Source organism: Rana temporaria, chromosome 9 (assembly GCF_905171775.1).
Source record: "Rana temporaria chromosome 9, aRanTem1.1, whole genome shotgun sequence".
NCBI lineage: Eukaryota > Metazoa > Chordata > Amphibia > Anura > Ranidae > Rana > Rana temporaria.
Window position 1 is genome coordinate 53,101,175 of NC_053497.1, and position 21,299 is coordinate 53,122,473.

At 40.5% G+C, this 21,299-nt stretch overlaps 1 protein-coding gene across 1 annotated transcript in view; it reads right to left on the minus strand.

Moving 5' to 3' along the window:
- Nucleotides 1–1,979: 1,979 nt before the first annotated feature.
- Nucleotides 1,980–21,299, minus strand: part of LOC120913512 (fucolectin-like) — a 41,570-nt gene continuing 22,250 nt past the window's right edge. The window contains exons 2-8 of the mRNA XM_040323488.1: nt 20,698–20,830; nt 17,634–17,666; nt 14,714–14,999; nt 14,157–14,305; nt 8,329–8,405; nt 8,174–8,240; nt 1,980–2,213 (exon numbers count right to left, since the gene is read on the minus strand). Coding sequence (XP_040179422.1) covers nt 2,182–2,213; nt 8,174–8,240; nt 8,329–8,405; nt 14,157–14,305; nt 14,714–14,999; nt 17,634–17,666; nt 20,698–20,788 — 735 coding nt within the window. The 5' untranslated portion in view covers nt 20,789–20,830 and the 3' untranslated portion in view covers nt 1,980–2,181. The remainder of the gene's footprint in view (nt 2,214–8,173; nt 8,241–8,328; nt 8,406–14,156; nt 14,306–14,713; nt 15,000–17,633; nt 17,667–20,697; nt 20,831–21,299) is intronic.

The following is a 21,299-nucleotide window of genomic DNA, read 5'->3' on the forward strand; positions in this document are numbered from 1 at the left end:
CACTAAGACCTTGGTAAAGGTTCTGGGTGCTGAAGAAATCCCAAAGGGGAGACACTGGGACTGAAGGCATAGACTGCCTATTTTGAACCAAAGAAAGTGCTGGAAATGATGGTGGATGGGGATGTGAAAGTATGCATCGTGGAGATCTATAGAGACCAACCAATCCCCTGGCTGTACTGACAAAATTACTATATTTAGGGACTCCATTTTGAAGTGCTCAACCTGGATGTACCTGTTCAATTTTTTTTTTTAGGTCCAATAAAGGCCTCCAGCCTCCTGATTTTCTTGGGGACTAAAAAGAGACTGGGGAATAGAACCCTGAGTATCTCTCCGAATCTGGCACTGGAAGTACTGCCTGCTGGTGTAGCAGTATTTGAATACATTTTATATTTCAATATTTTTATTGGGAAAAAAAAGTAACTGGTCTCGAAATGATATCTGAATATATTTAAAACAACTTCTTTCTGGAAACTGGTATCTTGGTGGGTTGGAAAGAGAAGGGTGGAGGACTGGTTTTAAATTTCCAAAAATGCCCCTGAAGAACAACTGTACCGATGCAACTCTCTGGAATAATAGCTGCAATGTGAGAAGGAAAAGCTTCTGAGTGAGACATCAGATTGTATAGATGGTTAGCTTCTCCCTATAAATAACACAAATTACAAAGAGTCTCTAAGTGTAACACCCCCCCCCCCCTTCTTGTTCCCCCCCCCCCCTCTCTCAGTAATATGCATTCTCCAACCTTTCCAGCTCCCACTAACATTTTGGTGCCCAGGCTCGCTGGTCTGGCTCATGGCTAGAGCACAACGATATAGTCACAATAAGACTTTCTCAGGGAAGATAATATTGATAAAATAAGTTCCTATAAAAAGCAATAGTTGCAGGGAAGGAACTAGGGACTCTGGCTGCAGACAGACATGCCATGTATCTGCCCGGTTTAAGGCCTATGCATTTTTAGCACATTTTCGGTTTTGCAGAAACATACTCTAGTCCATTTAACTTCCTATGGATGGTAGCATAGGTTGTCATTTTATGAAAAGGGCCAGGGACTTTTTTCCCGGTTTTTGGTTCTATAGACTTCAATGGATATAAAGCGTGTATTGCAAAATGCATCTGCCATATGCAAACTGCATAAGTGTGAATCAGGCCTAATGAGCTGCTGGAAGACTGCTCAATTTTAGTTTTTTTAGGTAAAAGGGCTGTCACCACAACTACAAGGCACATGCGCCAGTAAAGCCAAGTAGCAAGGAAGGAGCGTCTGACATTACGTGCTAAGAAATGGGTCGCCTCCTGTTTTATCCCTCTTCTCTATGTATAGAACAGAAGTGTGATGAAGATACAAAATTGGGCCAGCAGCATGCACAGCTCATATTTACCTGCCAGCCACTGAGCCATACCCCCCCAACCACCATTAAATAATAGGCCTAAGAACAAACCATTTAGACCCCAAGACCTTGTTTGGAAAGGCAGCAGTCTCTACTGCCCCTCTGAGCAATCCAACAGCGTAAAGGAGGCTATCCTGCCTGTTTTTCCTCCTCTGAAGCTGGATTTTGTATTGAAATACCATGCCCAATTGAGAGCCAAGCGCACAATTTGCAGATGCAGGGTGGTCTTCTTCAGTGAGTGATTTGACAGGCAGTGACTTAATATTGACAAGACAAGCTGAATTTGCCATAGTGCTGCAGCAAGTGTGAGATCCCTTCCAGCTACATGTCATCTTTTAAGGGGGGATGGAGTGAGGGAACGGTAAAACCACAGCACAATTGCCTCTTTTTACTGCCCCCTTGGCATATGTGTAATTGAGGTCTAACAAATACCAGCGCTATAAGATGCCACTGAATAAAGAGGGTTTACCTCTGACATCGGAGCCTTGCATTCCAGGAGAGGTTAAACTTGGGGGGGGGGGGGGGGCTAAACCTACCTGAGATAGATGAAGAGCAGAAACCTTAGGTGATCTGGAGCAAGAACAAAAAGAACACAGATGGGATCTACTTTCTCTTTTATTTTTATTGGTTAGTGATCCTATCGAGGTCAGAGGTGAAGGAGCTGACCCGTAGTATGCTCACGTTAAGTTGCACATGATACATATATATTAATACACCTTAATCGAGTATATTTTATTGTGTGTTTTGGTTATCTTTATTGGCGAAGAATTTACTCAAAGAGCCCAGCACGATTTTCGGGTTATGTCTTCATTGGTATACAGGTCTGGTTATCTGTGGGGGAAAAAGATTGACTTGTTACTGCACAGTATATCACCACACAAAGTCATCATTTAGCCAAATTTTGTATTTATTAAATGCGTCTTTGCATATAATTTACATAAGTGCCTGTCTTGGTGTCTTCTAACCCCCTGCACAGACTGGGACATGTGGGTGGGGAGGGGCAATAATGGGAGCCAATCATGGCCTATTGTTTTCGCTGCTTCTTTATCATCCAATCATATGGTGTTGAGTGTCTTGGACAGGGATGTGTGGCTAAATTGCCCCTATGATCTGCCCTGCTATCTGTCTGGCATGCCTAAATCCCAAGAATGAACAGAATGTAAACTCGCAGGCAGGTAAAACGCCTCACACATATGTATTTTGACTTTGTTTGGTGCTTGACTTGAATTTCGCTTTTGAGCTAAGCAGAATATTTATCCCAGCTATTCTGTGATCGTCCAAATTATAAAAAGCACCATGATGTGGGATTCACAAATTTCCAATCTTAAGAGCAGAAATAGTGCCTTAGCTGCAACCTCCATATTCTGCCCCTAAAAATGACCAGGCAACTGGAGCCTGCTTTATCCCATTAAATTAAGCAGCATAGAGAGCTCTGTGATTAGATTACCTTCTTTTTTTTTTTTTTTTTGCGTAATATTTGTAATTTTTCAAATATTACAAAGAAAGTAAAGCTGTGCTTCATTGTAGCATCGAACAGATCGTAAAACAAAAAGTGGCATTTCAACCGATAGTCATGTATAGACATAACATCAAAGTATGAATTGAAAAAAATGTATATGACACTCAAGATTCATACCAGACAAGAGAATAACTATGTGGGCTCAAGTACTGGATAGTAGCCCATACGCCAGACCCAGAAGATCATAAATACAAAGCCTCTAACCATAGGCATCCTCTGTTAAACCAGTAATTACTTGAGCAGGTTTGGGGCCTGCGCTACGATCCAGTCTCTTTGGAATTGTCTTGGCTTTCCAAGCTGGAGAGCTAAGCAATGCTCATAGGTGACCGTAAGGTTTATCTGATTGGAAATGTTAGGTATCAAGGAGACTCTCCATTTTCTAAGAATCAATAATCAAGCAGCAATAGGGTATGAATGACCACGGTCCTATACTCCAGTTTAGGAATTGATGTCTTCCCAACAGAGTAATGTCAGCGCTGTGCTGGATTTGGTGACGCAACCTGTAACCTCTCATATAAGAGTGAATGTCCTGTTCCAGAAGCTTTTTAGGTGGGGACAGTCCCATAAAATAGAGCTGCACGATTCTGGGCAAAATGAGAATCACAATTTATTTTGCTTAGAATAAAGATCATGTTTCTCTCATGATTGTCGCGGCGTAAAATCTTTTACATTCTTCAAAAAAATTTGGGCCAACTTTACTGGTTAGTTTTTTTTTTTCATTAAAGTCGTTTTTCCCCAAAAAATGCATTTGAAAGACCGCTGTGCAAATACAGTGCAATATAAAATATTGCAACAACCACCATTTTATTCTCTAGGGTCTGCAAAAAAATATACCGTATTTTCCAGCGTATAAGACGACTCTTTAACACAAGAAATTCTTCTTAAAAGTCAAGGTCGTCTTATACGCCGGTACCTAACATGCAGACTCTCAGTCAGACCGCGGCCGTCCATTTTTCAAAAGCCGAGCCTCTTCCTCATGCTGTTCCGTGATAGGCGGAACACTCGGCTTTAGTGAAAAAATAAAGAATATGGGATTCCCACTGTGAAGGATATGTCAGTGTAAATCTCCCTGCTTGGTTAAATTGTGGGTTAGAGGTAAAATGGATTCATGTGTTACAAGCTATTGACATGTTAATGACCCGTCTGCAGCTAGTTTCTTAGTTCAAAGGGATGTTAAACCTGTTTACTGTGATTAGAGGTGACTCATGTTATGTATTCTGATTGCTTCATTATGCGGTGCCAGGCTGCCCAGCTAATGTGTTCTGTACACCTTGTAATTAACTTCCCTGATGTCATTATTTAAAGAAAATGTGTCTCAGGTCGGCTCCGAATTGTCTGGCTATATTCTGTATGAGAACTCCAGAGTGGGTGAAAAGGGGGTGGAGCTCCCATTGTTCCTTGATTAAGGATTTAGCTTGTAAAACTGTATTTATAACCAGCAGCAAGCTGCCAATAAATCAGTCTTGGTTCCAGCATCCAGTCTTGACTCATGTGTGGGGGATCCTGGGATGTTCTTGTATGGAGAGGAGGGAATGTTTGACGGGGATATCATACCGATACTGTCACACCCACCTAGTTGTAAAAGCTGCAGTACTCACCGATATTTTCGGGGGGTGCAATCTGATATAAAGTATGACCAAAAATAAACAAGAAACAGACTGCTGCACACCCTAAAGAGTTAACTACAAATTTTATTGAAGGTATAAGCTATATCAAAAACATATATAGGACATGAAAACTGGTCCCCTATAAATAGGTGGACCTACCCAGATCATTCCCCATTAAAGGAACCCCAATAACGGCATGTACTGGTAACTAAACAAACTCGATTCCCCCGCAGGAGGACCGAGGTATATGAATAGCGCACCCACCCTCCACAAAACACAGACACCCCCCATCCTAGATGAAGAGCCTAATTGCTAACTAAATGTACTCCTGATGGTTCCCACACAGGACAGTGATTCCCTGTAATAACAGGTGATAAATGTCCACTGTCTATGTGTGGAAAGCAGCACTGAAAAGACACCTGGAAATAAATATACAAATCACGTGAATGTGGTAAAAAGATATGGTACACCACTCCACTTGAATGAATAGCTTATAACAAGCAAGATTGTCAATGAAAATACCAGAGGGACCAATAATAGATTGATACAGTTTTACATAATACACCAGGTTTATCTTACACCGTATAAACTAAGCCTGAAGGGGAGAGTAGTAAACGCGGAGTGTGCAAGATGTCACCGACCACGGGCTGACTTCGAGCACATGATGTGGTCTTGTCCGGGCATCAGTAGATATTTGAGGTTTTGCATATACTATCAGAAGTGGTGGGAGGATGCGTCCCATTTACTCCAGAAGTATGTCTATTGGGGTTAATCGAGAGTCAGAGGTGGAATGTATATGCTAAGACTTGTTTACAAGAAACTTTATTTATGGCCCGCAAACAAATTGTACTTGGATGGATGCAACCTACGCCTCCTTCGAAGGGACAATTGGCTTGGGGCGGTAAATCAAATCCTTCCATATGAGAAACAATTGTACGAGCATAGAGGAACATCCAAGAAATATTATAGAATATGGGATGAGTGGTTGAACTCGGGGTCAACTCTTAGTGGTGAATAAGTAGAAGAGGGGCACTAATAGAAGGAAATTCTGATTATTGGAAGTCAGTAAAGAGGGGAGGAGGGGCGCTGCAACCAGGGTAACGGGGTAGTTTGTCTTTATTGTTTTGTTTCCTTTTTGTTATCTGTTGTTTTTTCTTTTTCAAGGTGAAATGTAATGTATAATGACACTTTTTCTCTTGATGTGGTTGTATTTATGAAAAGATTTAATGAAGAAACATAATAATATTGACGGATGTAGACATGTGAAAGAATAAAATAAAAACGTATTTAAAAAATAAATAACCAGAGGGACAAGGAACCTGATGGGTAGATTAAAAGTCCTTCCATAGAAATCACCATGTCAAACAGGTGTAACCTCCATATGGGTCTGATCTCATGTGTGAAGCTGCAAGGAATAAGTATTCTGGTACTGAAAACTTTCCTCAACTAAACAAGCGGTCAACCCAGAATTTCAGCTTTAATCACATGCACGCGTGCGCTCCCGTCGCGCGCCATTGGCACATGTGCTCACTCCGGTGCAAAGGCAGCTGCTGCTGCTGATCCTGTGCAATCGCGTCGTATTCTACTGGCAGGTCCCTGACAGCTCCTTGCTTTGAGGCACTAATTAAACAGGAACATTAACCACTTAAGCCCCGGACCTTTAGGCAGCTAAATGCCCAGGCCAGGTTTTGCGATTCGGCACTGCGTCGCTTTAACAGACAATTGCGCGGTCATGCGACGTGGCTCCCAAACAAAATTAGCGTCCTTTTTTCCCCACAAATAGAGCTTTCTTTTGGTGGTATTTGATCACCTCTGCGGTTTTTATTTTTTGCGCTATAAACAAAAATAGAGCGACAATTTTGAAAAAAATGCAATATTTTTTACTTTTTGTTATAATAAATATCGCCCAAAAACATATCTAAAAAAAAATGTTTCCCTCAGTTTAGGCCGATACGTATTCTTCGACCTATTTTTAGTAAAAAAAATCGCAATAAGCGTTTATCGATTGGTTTGCGCAAAATTTATAGCGTTTACAAAATAGGGGATAGTTTTATTGCATTTTTATTAATTTTTTTTACCACTAATGGCGGCGATCAGCGATTTTTTTCGTGACTGCGACATTATGGCGGAGACACTTCGGACAATTTTGACACATTTTTGGGACCATTGTCATTTTCACAGCAAAAAATGCATTTAAATTGCATTGTTTATTGTGAAAATGACAGTTGCAGTTTGGGAGTTAACCACAGGGGGCGCTGTAGGAGTTAGGGTACACCTAGTGTGTGTTTTACAACTGTAGGGGGGTGTGGCTGTAGGACTGACGTCATCGATCGAGTCTCCCTTATAAAAGGGATCACTCGATCGATACGCCGCCACAGTGAAGCATGGGGAAGCCGTGTGTACATACGGCTCTCCCCGTTCTTCAGCTCCGGGGAGCGATCGCGACGGAGCGGCTATAAACAAATAGCCGCGCCGTCGTCCCGGATCGCTCCCCGAGGGAACCCGACCGCCGCATGTAGTGGAGGGGGTCCCGATTGGACCCCCCACCCGCTAGAAGGCAAGGACGTACATGTACGCCCATGTGCCTGTACGTGCCATTTTGTGGACGTACATTTACATGCGGCGGTCGGGAAGTGGTTAACCTAAGCGCTTTATTAACCACTTGCCATCTACTGCAGGCAGGTGGTAGCTACAGGCTTGGCAACGTACCTGTATGTCGCCGCCTGTTTCCGAGTATGCATGTGTGCGCTAATCTGTGCTGGGATTGGACACAGCACAAGTTTAACAGCAGGTTTCAGACAATAATTTTGCCTCTATACCTGCTGATTGGCTGCAGCCAATCAAAGCACAGAAATTTGTGTTTACAAACACGCAGAACTCCGTACACAGACATCGATCTGGCTGTTTCTTCTTCCTGAATTCCACTCGGCATTCAGGGGGAAAAAGCAGCCAGATCTGTGAGTAAAAGCAGCACACATTACACTTGTTAGGCACAGAGTTAACCTCCAGCTGGTGTCATTACTATAGTGTACAGCATTATCACTGTATTAGTGTCACTAGCGATGTTAGTGGCAGTTAGCATCCCTCCCAGCCAGTGTCAGTTCCAGATTGCCCACCACACTATAAGTCGCTGATCACCGCCGTTACTAGTATAGTGTCTTCAAAAACGCAGTTTGGTTTTTACCAAAGACGTAGTATCCATGTTTAAAGCCTTTAAAACTTGAAAAGCAGCCTAAAATTTACTTGCTGGCATCTAGAAGACTAGATAATCTTCTCTGCTACTAGATCTTCTCAGCCCCTGCCATACTCTGCATAAGTAGCTGCATGCGCAAGTCAGGCTGGGCTTTGTGAATGGTCCCACAGGTCCCAGAAGGGTGTGGGCAAAGGGAAGGGAGAACTTTGGCAGTTCAAGCAGAAGTGGGAGCAGGTACCTATCAAAACTAGGTACTCGCTTCCCCCATGGGGGGGGGGGGAGAGGTTTCCTTGTAGGGTGAAGGTTTGCTTTAAATCTCCATAAGCACAATTTTTCCTTGCCTCATGTGTTCAAAAAGCCTCAGCCGAGGGAAGACAGGACATAAAGAAAGGTCGTGCTCTACCAGGATCCACAATACATTGGTTTAGTGAAAACCTGACTGATTCTCTTTTGGCATGATCCAAACACTCACCTCTCTGCAGAACATTGTCAATCCCCAAGCTTAATGTTCTGATTTTGCTTGCAAGTTGCTGTTTGAACTGTAATAAATGAGATGGAGATATAATTATGTGTGTGCCATCCATTTGGAAGAGACAGGTCCTCATTGTGTGGGAGGAGCTGACTCACCTTCGTTATCATAACCTCTGCTGAAAGGTTTGATCCAGCATTAGACACACTCTTGATCTTGAGTCCGAGCTGACGATCTGTTTAAAAAATTAGGAAACAAATTAATATTTAAGTTTATAGAGCTAGATCCACACAAAGAACATTACAAATTTCAATGTGGTTATTCACAATATGTATCCCTTTGTCTAAGGGTGGCCAGACACACTGAAATCTGCTACTACAATCCCTATACAATTTTAAGAAAATTTGCCAAAACTTTGTTACATGAGGACAAACCTATGCAATTCAATACATTTTTATTCAATTCCACAGGCTTTTTTTACATAGTTGTTGGTAGATTTATAGCAGTGGTCTTCAAACTGTGGTCTGGGGGTCATGTGTGGCCCTTTGCTTTCCTTTACCTGGCCCTTGGGGCACTATTCCACCAATTGACAACAATGATAAGGCACCATTCCCTCTACTTACACCACCAATGGGGCACTGTTTCACCCATTAAAATCAATGAAGGGGCACTGAAGCCGGGACATTTTCTACACCCACTAGCCACAGTCCAGACCCCCTAAAGCCAGAAGGACAGTAAATTGGCCCTTTGATTTAGGCCCCTGATTTATTGTGTGTGTATCAAGTTAAGGATAGTGAGAAGAGACTATATCCTAATAAAAGTTTAAATATATACTGATCAGCGTTAACATTTTGACCAGTGACCGGTAAAGTAAATAACATTATCTTGTAACAATGGCACCTGAAAGTGGGTGGGATATATTGGGCAGCAAGTGAACATGTTGCCCCTAAAGTTGATGTGTTGATTGAAAAAAATAAAAAAATCTTAAGGATTTGAGTGACTTTGACCATGGCCATATTGTAAGGGCTAGACAACTGGGTCCGAGTAACTCCAAAATGGCAGTTCTTGTGGAATGTTCCCAGTTTCTAGTGATCAGGGTCTAATGCCACGTACACAGGACCGGTTTTACCTTCTAAAAAAAAAAAAGATGGTTTTCCCGGCGGAATTCCGCTCAAGCTTGTCTTGCGTACACACAGTGACACCAAATTCTGACAGTCAAAAACGTGGTGACGTACAACACCTATGACGGCACTATAAAGGGAAAGTTCCATTCGGATGGCGCCACCCTTTGGGCTACTTTTGCTAATCTCATATTAGTAAAAGTTTGGTGAGAGACAATTCACGCTTTTCAGTCCATTAAAGTGTGACGAATGTGCTATTTCCATTACGAACTCTAGTTTTACCAGAACAAGCGCTCCTGTCTCATACTTGATTCTAAGCATGCATGTTTTTTTGTGTGTTGAAATTGCATACAGGCGAACGGGTTTCCCGCTAGGATTTTTCCTAATGGGGAAAAAAGAGATCCTGCTCTCCTTTTTTTTTTTTTTTTTTTTTCAGAGGTTTTCCTCTTGGAATAAGTCTGATGGAGCATACACACGGTCGAAATTCCTGGCCAAAAGCTCTCATCGGACCTTTTCCGACGGGAAAACAGGTCGTGTGTACGGGGCATTAGAGGTGCAAAGAAAAACAGGAAAACTGGCAAATCAGCGAGTGTCATGGGTGACCAATGCCCTGTACACATGATCGGAGTTTCCGTCAGGATAAACTCTGACGGGTTTTTCAGACAGAATTCCGTTCAAGCTGTTCTGCATACGCACGGACACACCAAATTCCGACCGTCAAATACGCTGTGATGTACAACACTACGACGAGCCTATAAAAATTAAGTTCAATGCTCCAGAGAATGCGTCAAATTGTTTCTGACCATGCATGTTTTTTTCTCCGTCTGAGTTCCATACAGACGAACGGAATTTCCTGAATTTTTTTCCATCGTAAAAAAGAGAACATGTTCTCTTTCTAACTCCGTCAGAATTTCTGATGGGGCATACACACGGTTGGAATATTCAATGAAAAAAAATTCTGTCTGACTTTTTCCATCGGAAATTCCGATCGTGTGTACGAGGCATAAGGCTCATTAATGCACGTGGGAAGTGATGGCTGGCCTGTGTACTCTGATCAAATAGAAGAGCTACTGTAGCCTCAATTGCTGAACAAGTTAATGCTGGTTCTGATAGAATGGTGACAGAATACACTGTGCATCACACTTTGTTGTGTATGGGGCTGTGTAGCTGCAGACCAGTCAGGGTGTGCATGCTGAGCCGTGTCCACAGCCAAAAGTAGACATGTGCAATTCGTTCTGTTTCTAATTCGTTTTTTTACGAAAATTCGGAAATTCGTGAATTACGAATTTTCGTATTTACGAATTTTCGGACTTCCGAAAATTTTGAATTTACGAATTTACGAATTTTCGTATTTCCGAAAATTTTGAATTTACGAATTTTCGTATTTCCGAAAATTCGAATTTACGAATTTACGAATGTTCGTATTTCCGTTTTTTTTTACGAATTTCGGAAATTCGTATTTTCGGAAATTCGGAATTTTCGAAATTCTGAATTTTCGAATTTTTCAATTTTCGAATTTTCGAATTTTTCAATTTTCCAATTTTCGAATTTTTCAATTTTCCAATTTTCCAATTTTCGAATTTTTCAATTTTCCAATTTTCCAATTTTTCAATTTTTCAATTTTCGAATTTTCCAATTTTCCAATTTTCCAATTTTTCAATTTTCCAATTTTTCAATTTTCGAATTTTTCAATTTTTCAATTTTTCAATTTTCCAATTTTCAAATTTTCGAATTTTTCAATTTTCGAATTTTTCAATTTTTCAATTTTCCAATTTTCCAATTTTCCAATTTTCGAATTTTTCAATTTTCGAATTTTTCAATTTTCCAATTTTCCAATTTTCGAATTTTTCAATTTTCGAATTTTTCAATTTTTCAATTTTCGAATTCTTCGAATTTTCGAATTTTTCCATTTTCGAATTTTTCAATTTTTCAATTTTCGAATTTTTCAATTTTTCAATTTTCCAATTTTTCATTGGAATTGGAAAAATTCAAAAATTGAAAAATTCGAAAATTCGAAATTGGAAAATTCGAAAATTCGAAAAATTCTAAAATGGAAAAATAGAATTTTTCAATTTTCGAATTTTTCAATTTTTCAATTTTTTCAATTTTCGAATTTTTCAATTTTCGAATTTTCGAATTTTCGAATTTTTCAATTTTCGCATTTTTCAATTTTTCAATTTTAGAATTTTTCGAATTTTCGAATTTTTCAATTTTCGAATTTTTCAATTTTTCAATTTTCCAATTTTCCAATTTTCGAATTTTTCAATTTTCGAATTTTTCAATTTTCGAATTTTTCAATTTTCGAATTTTTCAATTTTTGAATTTTTCAATTTTCGAATTTTTCAATTTTCGAAATTTCGAATTTTTCAAATTTCGATTTTCGAATTTTTCAATTTTCGAATTTTTCAATTTTCGAATTTTTCAATTTTTAAATTTTTAAATTTTCGAATTTTTCAATTTTCGAATTTTTCAATTTTTCCATTTTAGAATTTTTCAATTTTCGAATTTTCCAATTTTCGAATTTTCCAATTTTCGAATTTTCCAATTTTCGAATTTTCCAGTTTTCGAATTTTCCAATTTTCCGTATTTCCGAAAAATTCGAAAATTGAAAAATGCTAAAATTGAAAAATTTTACAATTTTCGAACTTCAATTTTTTCAATTTTTGAACTTCGATTTTTTCAATTTATTTTTTTTTAATTTTCGAAATTTCGAATTTTCGAATTCGAAAACTGAAAAATTCGAAATACGAAATTATGACATTTCGAAAATACAAAATTTCGAAATTTCTCCATTTTCGAATTTTAACAATCACTTTTCCAATTTCGAATTTTTCAGAAATTTCGAAATTTGGAATTTTTCAAATTTCGAAAATTCGAAATTTCGAAAATTGAAAAATTCGAAATGTCAAAAATTGAAAAATTCGAAAATCGAAATTTGAAAAATTCGAAATTTCGAAAATTGAAAAATTCAAAAATTGAAAAATTCAAAAATTCGAAAACTGAAAAATTAGAAAATTCGAAAATTCGAAAACTGAAAAATTCGAAATACGAAATTTCGAAAATACAAAATTTCGAAATTTCGAAAATTGAAAAATTCGAAAATCGAAATTTCGAAAATTGAAAAATTCGAAATTTCGAAAATTGGAAAATTCGAAATTCAAAAATTGAAAAATTCGAAAACGAAAAATACGAAAATACGAAATTTCGAAATTTCGAAAATACAAAATTTCGAAATTACGAAAATTGAAAAAATTAGAAATTTTTTCGAATTTCCGAAAATTCTTTTTTTTTTCGTTTCATTCGTTTTTTTCGTTTTTTTGCTTTTTCGGAAATCCGAAAATTTCCCGAATTTACGAATTTACGAAAAAAGCAAAAAAACGAAAAAAAATATTTTTTTTCAAAATTTACGAATTTCCGAAAAAATAAAAAAAACGAATGAAACAAAAACGGAAAAAATTTTTTTTTCGAATTTCCCGAATTTACGAATTTACGAAAAATTAAAAAAAACGAAAATAACATAAACGAAAAAAACGAATTTTTTGGCAGTGCACATGTCTAGCCAAAAGCGCCTACAATGGGCAGCATCAGAACTGGACCATGGAGCAATGCAAGAAGGTGGTTTGGTTTGATGAATTCAAGAATGTTTTGAGGAGCACAGCAATGAGTTTGATGTGTTGACGTGGCCTCCAAATTCTCCGGATCTCAAACTAATCAAAGATCGGTGGAATGTGCTGGAAAAACAAGTCCTGATCCATTGAGGCCCCAACTCGCAACTTACAGGACTTAAAGGATCTGCTACTGTCAGCTTAGTTCCAAATACCACAGCATACCTTCAGAGATCTAGTGGCATCCATGCCTCAACAAGTTGTGGTGGTTATAATTTTTTGTCTGATTAGAGCAGTGGTTCTCAACCTTGCTAGTGCCGTGACCCCTTGATAAAATTTCCCAAGTTGTGGGGACCCCCAACAGTAAAATTTTTGTAGCGTGGATTGTCGGCACCCAAGGCAAGACAAGTAATTTGCGGCCCTAACCCACGGAAAGCTCTCCGAGTCCTTTCCACTTGTACAGTATTAAAACCCCTTATGGTACATTTTAGGATGTACCACTCTTTGTTCTCCTTTCTTTCCCTTTTATCTCTCTTTATCCTAATTTCTTGCCCCCCCCCCCATCCCTCTTTCTTGCCAAATTCCGTATTCTTTCTCCCCATTTTTCTTTGCTCCTCTCCCTCTTTTCCTCTCCCTTCCATGTATTTTCTATTTTTTTTCCTTTTCTTACTCATTGGTAGGGGGAATGGGATGAGTGGCAGTGCTGGTGTGTGGTGGGATCAATGGCAGTGCTGGGGGGAGTTCTGATCAGCCAAATTAGGTGCTCTTGATCAAGGTCATCTGCTGATCTGGGAACTGTAGTTGGGACTTTTAATGGCAAATCTGAATCACAGGTAGTGTTACTCACTGTGTCTCCAGCTCTGTGGTGTCTCCAAGTGACTCCTATGCCAAAATCAGGATATAGGGTCTCCTCCAGCCCCTCCCACTTCACATGCCTCACCAGTCAGCTGACCTCTAGTCTTTGCCCCCCAGTCATGCCATGAACTAAATGGGCAGCAGCAAAGAGGCTGAGCGAGGGGCCGCAGGCTCCAGGACAAGCCCGCGAAAAGGCTGGGAAAGCAGTGCAGGCTTTAGGAACAGCCCAGGATTTGGTGACCACTGGCAAATAGTTATTCGACCCCCGAGGGGGGCCCGACTCCAGGTTGAGAACCACTGGATTAGAGTAAATAATATATAGATATATATATATATAAAATGTTTAAAAAAAATATAAGCATGGACCTATGGAACATCAATCAATTTATCTGTATATCATAATACCTGGTATGTTCAGAACCGCCACCTGAACCTCGCACAGTGTTAGCATGTCAGTAAGGTTTGGTATGACTACTGTGATGTAACGTCCATAGATTCCCCCACATGGAAATGACCTAGTCTCTCCCGAGGACATTGAAGGTATGACAGCACAGCTGAAAGGAAAGAAACAAGGACTGATTGCTGCAAACTACAAGCTAAAAGAACTATAGTAAAAGTGGTCAATGCAATGCTTGTTATATCTTGCCCCTGCAATCTGATTGGTTGCAACAAGCAGATTTGCTCTTTTCATACCAGTCATATACATTAAATCACTTCCAGAGAGGGCTTTATACAGTATACATGTCTAATAACAGATTTTGTTGTCCATTCAGTTGATTTCAAATTCTCCCATACTGCACTGGAAGTACAAAAACTGAGGCTGTGATTTGTTGTTTATGATATTTAGCTTTTGTTTTGTTTTTTTAATAAACAAGCATTTTTATTATTTTTATATTGTGTAGTATCAGTAGCATTTATTTATAGTGGTCTCATAAACTTTAAAGTATATCCGCCTTACTTACATTGGGTTATATATTCCATAGCCTTGTATGTCTTTGCCAACATGGATCTGGGCCCCCAGCAGCAGGCTTTGCTGTTTGTTCATCTGGTTGGTAATCGTAACGTTATCAATGAGGTAGCCACGTCTTAAGTCCACTGTCCACCATGGCTGGAACTCGTAGGTAGTCTGGCTGCAGGACCCATACAAAAGGTTGGGATTGGTATTATTATCTATTGCCAGGTAAGCTTCCCCCCAGCCTTGATTGGAGCTGGACTGAAAGGCAAGACCCCGGAGAGCCACATTTGCACCTGGAAAAAGAGCATCAATATGTATTCAGCCATTGCTGTATTTTCATTATAATCAATTCATACATACAGTAGTAAATAAACGATTCTGTTGTGCTTATCCAATGTGATTTCATAAAAAAAAAAATCTCTAAAAATATGAACCTTGTTATGTAGTGTTCAGCATCCCCTGGGGCTTACTAAGTGCTCATGGGCTTAACGTGAATCTGTGCACCAGCTAAGTAGATTTAAACAATTCTTAAAGTATTTGTAAACCTCAGACATGAAATATGAACAAAGCATATTGCTCTATATCAGGGGTCTTCAAACTACGGCCCTCCAGTTATTCAGGAACTACATTTCCCATCATTGCCTAGTCATGTCTGTGAATGTCAGAGTTTTACATTGCCTCATGCGACATGTAGTTCCACAACAGCTGGAGGGCTGTAGTTTGAAGATCCCTGCTCTATAGTGTATATTTGTCTTAATCCAGAGCTCTAAGTGTAAGTTCTGTCCGCTGCTTCGTTACTCTGCTATAAGCATAAGTCACTCCTGACAAGTTTTCCTGACACCAATAGAAAAATGGTGACAGGGGAGGGCACAACTTGTGAACGACAGCCTTAGCTCTGTTGCTGTGTGCTGTGTAAAGGTCGGTGTGTTCTTTCCCTCCAATCAGCTCTCAGCGCTCTCCTTACTGATGTAACTGCAGCTCTTTGAAAGGATGTAGGAGAAAGAAGGCTGTAGAAAAACAGGTATGTAGGAGGATTTGTTTATCTCTATGTGTCACCTGAGGCCAGTCACTTCACTGGGTATATGTAAGGGTTTACAACCACTTTAAGACGATGGTGTGTGGAAGGGATCCGGTGGCTGCACAGCTGCTAGATCGCTTCCATCTCACAGCTGACAGTTGGCTTGTCAGATTCCGGCCCCTTTGACACTAGCAGACCAATCGGATCTTAAGAACTTAGTCATGTCAGCAATTGTCAGATGGGGGCAAGGAAGTGGCTTTTCTGACTAATAAATATATTTATTTAGGTATATTTTGGTGTCTGTTAGGCAGGATCTTTTCTTTCAAAAGCTTAAAATTGAGGACATGTTCACTTTGAAAGAACTCGTCAGTACATTTTGTGACCTCAATGGTCCAACTTCTCTCGCTGGCACCATTATCTTCTACCCAGATTCTTGTAGGTGCAAGGCAGCAGCTGTCTTCATTGGCTTGTGTGGGATGACATCACTCTTACAAATGTGCTGGTATGAGATGACATCACTCTTACACATGGGCTGGTGCGGGATTACATCACTCTTACACATGGGCTGGTATGGGATGACATCACTCTTACACATGGGCTGGTATGGGATGACATCACTCTTACACATGGGCTGGTATGGGATGACATCACTCTTACACATGGGCTGGTATGGTATGACATCACTCTTACACATGTGCTGAGGTTGGGATGACATCACTCTTACACATGGGCTGGTATGGGATGACATCACTCTTACACATGGGCTGGTGTGGGATGACATCACTCTTACACATGGGCTGGTATGAGATAAAATCACTCTTACACATGGGCTGGTGTGGGATGACATCATCACTCTTACACATGGGCTGGTGTTGGATGACATCACTCTTACACATGGGCTGGTGTTGGATGACATCACTCTTACACATGGGCTGGTGTGGGATGACATCACTCTTACACATGGGCTGGAGTGGGATGACATCACTCTTACACATGGGCTGGTATGGGATGACATCACTCTTACACATGTGCTGAGGTTGGGATGACATCATCACTCTTACACATGGGCTGGTGTGGGATGACATCACTCTTACACATGGGCTGGTATGAGATAACATCACTCTTATACATGGGCTGGTGTGGGATGACATCATCACTCTTACACATGGGCTGGTGTGGGATGACATCACTCTTACACATGGGCTGGTGTGGGATGACATCACTCTTACACATGGGCTGGAGTGGGATGACATCACTCTTACACATGGGCTGGTGTGGGATGACATCACATGCGCAAGAGTGCAGTGATCCCGGCACACAGGAGCCAGAATGTAAAGTGAAGCTCAGTGTAGAAGACTGCGGTCAGGCAGGTATGTTCCTTTTATAGCAGAAGAGATATTGCACGTCCCTTCTGTAATACACCCGCCTGCTTGCTTGCAGATTTTTAATGCAGGAGCCCAACTTTAATGGCAAAGCCTTTAAGTTTTAAGACAGTTTATTTATTAGGATACAAAATACTGTTTAAACTACCATCACCTTTTTTTATCAAAGATAATAAAAAAAAAATGTCTTTAGCTGGCCATACAATCTCCTTTATACCTACAATCAACTAGTGCAAGGGGCCTGCCTGATTTGATTAAATCCAAATGACGATTATCGGTCTGTCCTCATATCACCTAGTTTTGGTAGATCTCAATGAGATTGTACAATCTTTATGCACAGTGTATGGCCAGGATTTGGTGTCTATTACAACCAAATCCTTTATTTGCTCGCCTTCGCTGAGCAATGGTGGTTGAAGTATGGTTCCTATGACAACACAGAAAGCTCTTTACGTCTGTTTTCTTTCTATAGAAGAGATGTGCTTTGAATTTGGATATTCATGCAGATAAACACACACTGCTTTACTTACCTGCAGCCTCCACTCTTGTTTCATAGTGTAAAGCTGTGAAATACAGAATAAAACATCCTATTACTGATAGGTACAAACACTAAAAATCAGCTGCTGAAGGTGCTTAGCGGTAAAAACCGCCTGTTTTTAAGACTCAGTGTTTAAAAGTAAAACTTTTTTTTTTTTGCTAGAAAATTACTTAGAACCCCAAACATTATATATATATATATATATATATATATATATATATTTTTTTTTTTTTTTTTTTTAACACCCTAGAGAACAAAATGGCGGTCATTGCAATACTTTTTCTCACACTGTATTTGCGCAGCGGTCTTACAAGCACACTTTTTTTGGAACAAATTCACCTGTTTTAATTAAAAAATAAGACAACAGTATCGTTAGCCCATTTTTTTTTATATTGTGAAAGATAATATTACGCCAAGTAAATGGATACCCAACATGTCACGCTTAAAAAAATTAGGAGAAGTTGCCCAAAGGGTGGCGCTAAAGAGCTAAAAAAAAAAACCACATAGGCCCAGATTCTCAAAAGGCGTTACGACGGCGCAACACCATTTGCGCCGTTGTAAGTCCTAATCTGGCCCCGGGTATCTATGCGACTGATTCTTAGAATCAGTTACGCATAGATACCCATTAGATCTGACAGGCGTAAGGCTCATACGCTGTCAGATCTTAAATGCATTTTTTTTTTCCGCCGCTAGGTGTCGCCGACGTCGTTTTACCCATTGCTTATGTAAATGAGCAAATTACGACGATTCCCGAACGTACGCGCGCTCGGCGCAGAGAATTTACGTTTCCGTAGCCCTTGCGACGCGTAACGTTGCCCCTGGGGTCTATGAGGCGCAGCCAATGTTAAGTATGGCCGTCATTCCCGCGTCGAAATTTTCAAAATCTACGTTGTTTGCGCAAAACGTCCGTGAATGGCGCTGGACGCCATTTACGTTAACGTCTAAGCAAATGACGTTGGTGCGACGTCATTTAGCACAATGCACGTCGGGTAATTTACCCGACGGCGCATGCGCAGTACGCTCGGCGCGGGAACGCGCCTAATTTAAATGGTGCCCGCGCCGAGAGCTTTTACGATACACCGCCGCAAGTTTACAGGTAAGTGTTCTGAGAATCAGGCACTAACGCTGTAAAACTGCGGAGGTGTAACGTAAAACACATACATTACGCTGCCCAGGAGCAACGTAATTGTATGAGAATCTGGGCCATAGTTTTGTGTTTGATGGCCGACAATTCTTTGCTGTTTGTAAGCAATACAAGTTCACGGCCAACGCCCTTCGGACAAAAGTCCTACGCTTTGTCTGTGGAAAATCCAATCGTGTACCAGGCTTAACAATCTCACCCGGCTGTACTATTGTGTTCTAATAGGAGGACCCCTCCCCGGGCCAGGGCACACCGGTCATTGGATGCTGGTTTTCCAGATTTTCGTGCGACCAGCTTCTCTCAGACAGGAAGCTGTACACTTTGGCAGAAAGTCAGACAGTTTTTGCCGAACCGACTGTTTTTGGACGATTTTAGACCCATTTATACCCGGAACTACATCTGTTCCTTTTCAAGCACTCCATTATATCGTGTACAGAGGAACAGCAGGGATATCCTTCCCACACTACACATATCCACAGAGAGAAACAATATAATGTACATCAAGGCAGATAAGGTTAAATGATCTACAATAGCTCTGTTATCCCAAACTTTTCTTCCATTGATGCTGATAAAGCCACCAGCCAAGGACCAGATACAGAACATAAAACATCCATTGGCTTTGACAATACATAAATTGTCAGTGCTGGATTGATTTCAACACTCATGTGAAATAAATACCTTTATGTACAATACAGTGTTAATTTCGTTGACTAAAACGACTAAAACATTTTAGTCAACTAAATGAATACTATTTTAGTAGACTAAAATACGACTAAAACAATTGAGATGACTAAAATACAACTAAAACTAAATAGGCATTTTAGTCAAAAGACTAAGGCCCAGATTCACGTAGGGAGCGCGTATTTGTGAGCGGGCGTAACGTATCCTATTTACGCTACGCCGCCGCAACTTTGACAGGCAAGTGCAGTATTCTCAAAGCAAAGTTGCGGCGGCGTAGCGTAAATAGGCCGGCGTAAGCCCGCCTAATTCAAATGTGGAACATGTGGGCGTGTTTTATGTTAATTTATCGTGACCCCACGTAAATGACGCTTTTTACGAACGGCATATGCGCCGTCCGTGAAAGTATCCCAGTGCGCATGCTCCAAATTAACCCGCAAAAAGCCAATGCTTTCGACGTGAACGTAAATGACGCACAGCCCTATTCGCGAACGACTTACGCAAACGACGTAATCGACGGAAAATTTGACGCTGGCCCGACGTCCATACTTAACATTGGCTGCGCCTCATATAGCAGGGGTAACTTTACGCCGGAAAAAGCCTAACGTAAACGGCCAGGCGTACGTTCGTGAATTGGCGTATCTAGCTGATTTACATATTCTAGGCATAAATCAGCATACAAGCCCCTAGCGGCCAGCGTAAATATGCAGTTAAGATACGACGGCGTAGGCGACTTACGCTGGTCGTATCTTAGACAAATTCTGGCGTATCTGATTCTTTGAATCAGGCGCCAAGATACGACGCCTCAGACTCAGAGATACGACGGCGTATCTGGAGATACGCCGTCGTATCTCCTACGTGAATCTGGGCCTAAGACTAAAACTAAATTGAAATTTGACTTCAAAATTAACACTGGACTGTAGTGCATGTTCATACCTCAATACCATAAATAATAACATATGAGATTTTTCACTCCAGCAGTATATAATGAGTTTGAAATTTGTAGAGAAATGTTACAATTTAATTACACCCACTAGATTTTAGACGACTAAAATGAGTTTTAGTCGGCTAAAATATACTGGAGATTTAGTCGACTAAATACAACTAAAACGATTGCAGAAGACTAAAATGGGATTAAAACTAAAATGCCATTTTAGTCCTAGGACTAAGACTAAAACCAAATTGAAATTTGCTGCCAAAATTAACACTGGTACAATATAAATTGTGGTTCACTTACCTAGCAACAGAAAGCAGAAGATAGATGTGTAAGTCAGCGACATGCTTCCCAGTTGTGGGATATAATGTAGAGTTCTTTTCGCCTGTGTCATCCCAATACTCTAGGATGATTTGCATTACAAATCAGAGCGAACCTAAAATACACAGAATTTCCTTATACCTTACAGCTGAACTCAGGACATGTAGTTTAAATAAAAACTGTATTTCTCAATAGCCACAAAGGATGGGCAATCACTTTGTGTGCACCAAATACATTTACAGACCTAGATAATACATTGAATGTGAAATGAAGGGGGCGCTAGTGTTAATTAAGCGCTTAAGGACCGCCCACTGTATATATACGTCGAAGGCAGAATGGCACGGACAGGCATAATCACGTACCTGTACACGGCCCTTTAAATGCCTGACATGTGGTCGCGAGCGCGCCGCTGGTGGCGCGCTCACGATCCTGCTGCCTTCCCTGTGAGTCAGACCGCGGGTCCCGCGGACTTGATCGCCGCAGGCATCCCCGCGATTGTCTTACGGAGGTATAAAGGGGGGAGATGCTTGTGTAAACAAGCATCTTCTTGCTCTGACTAGTGACAATGACACTGATCTTGGCTC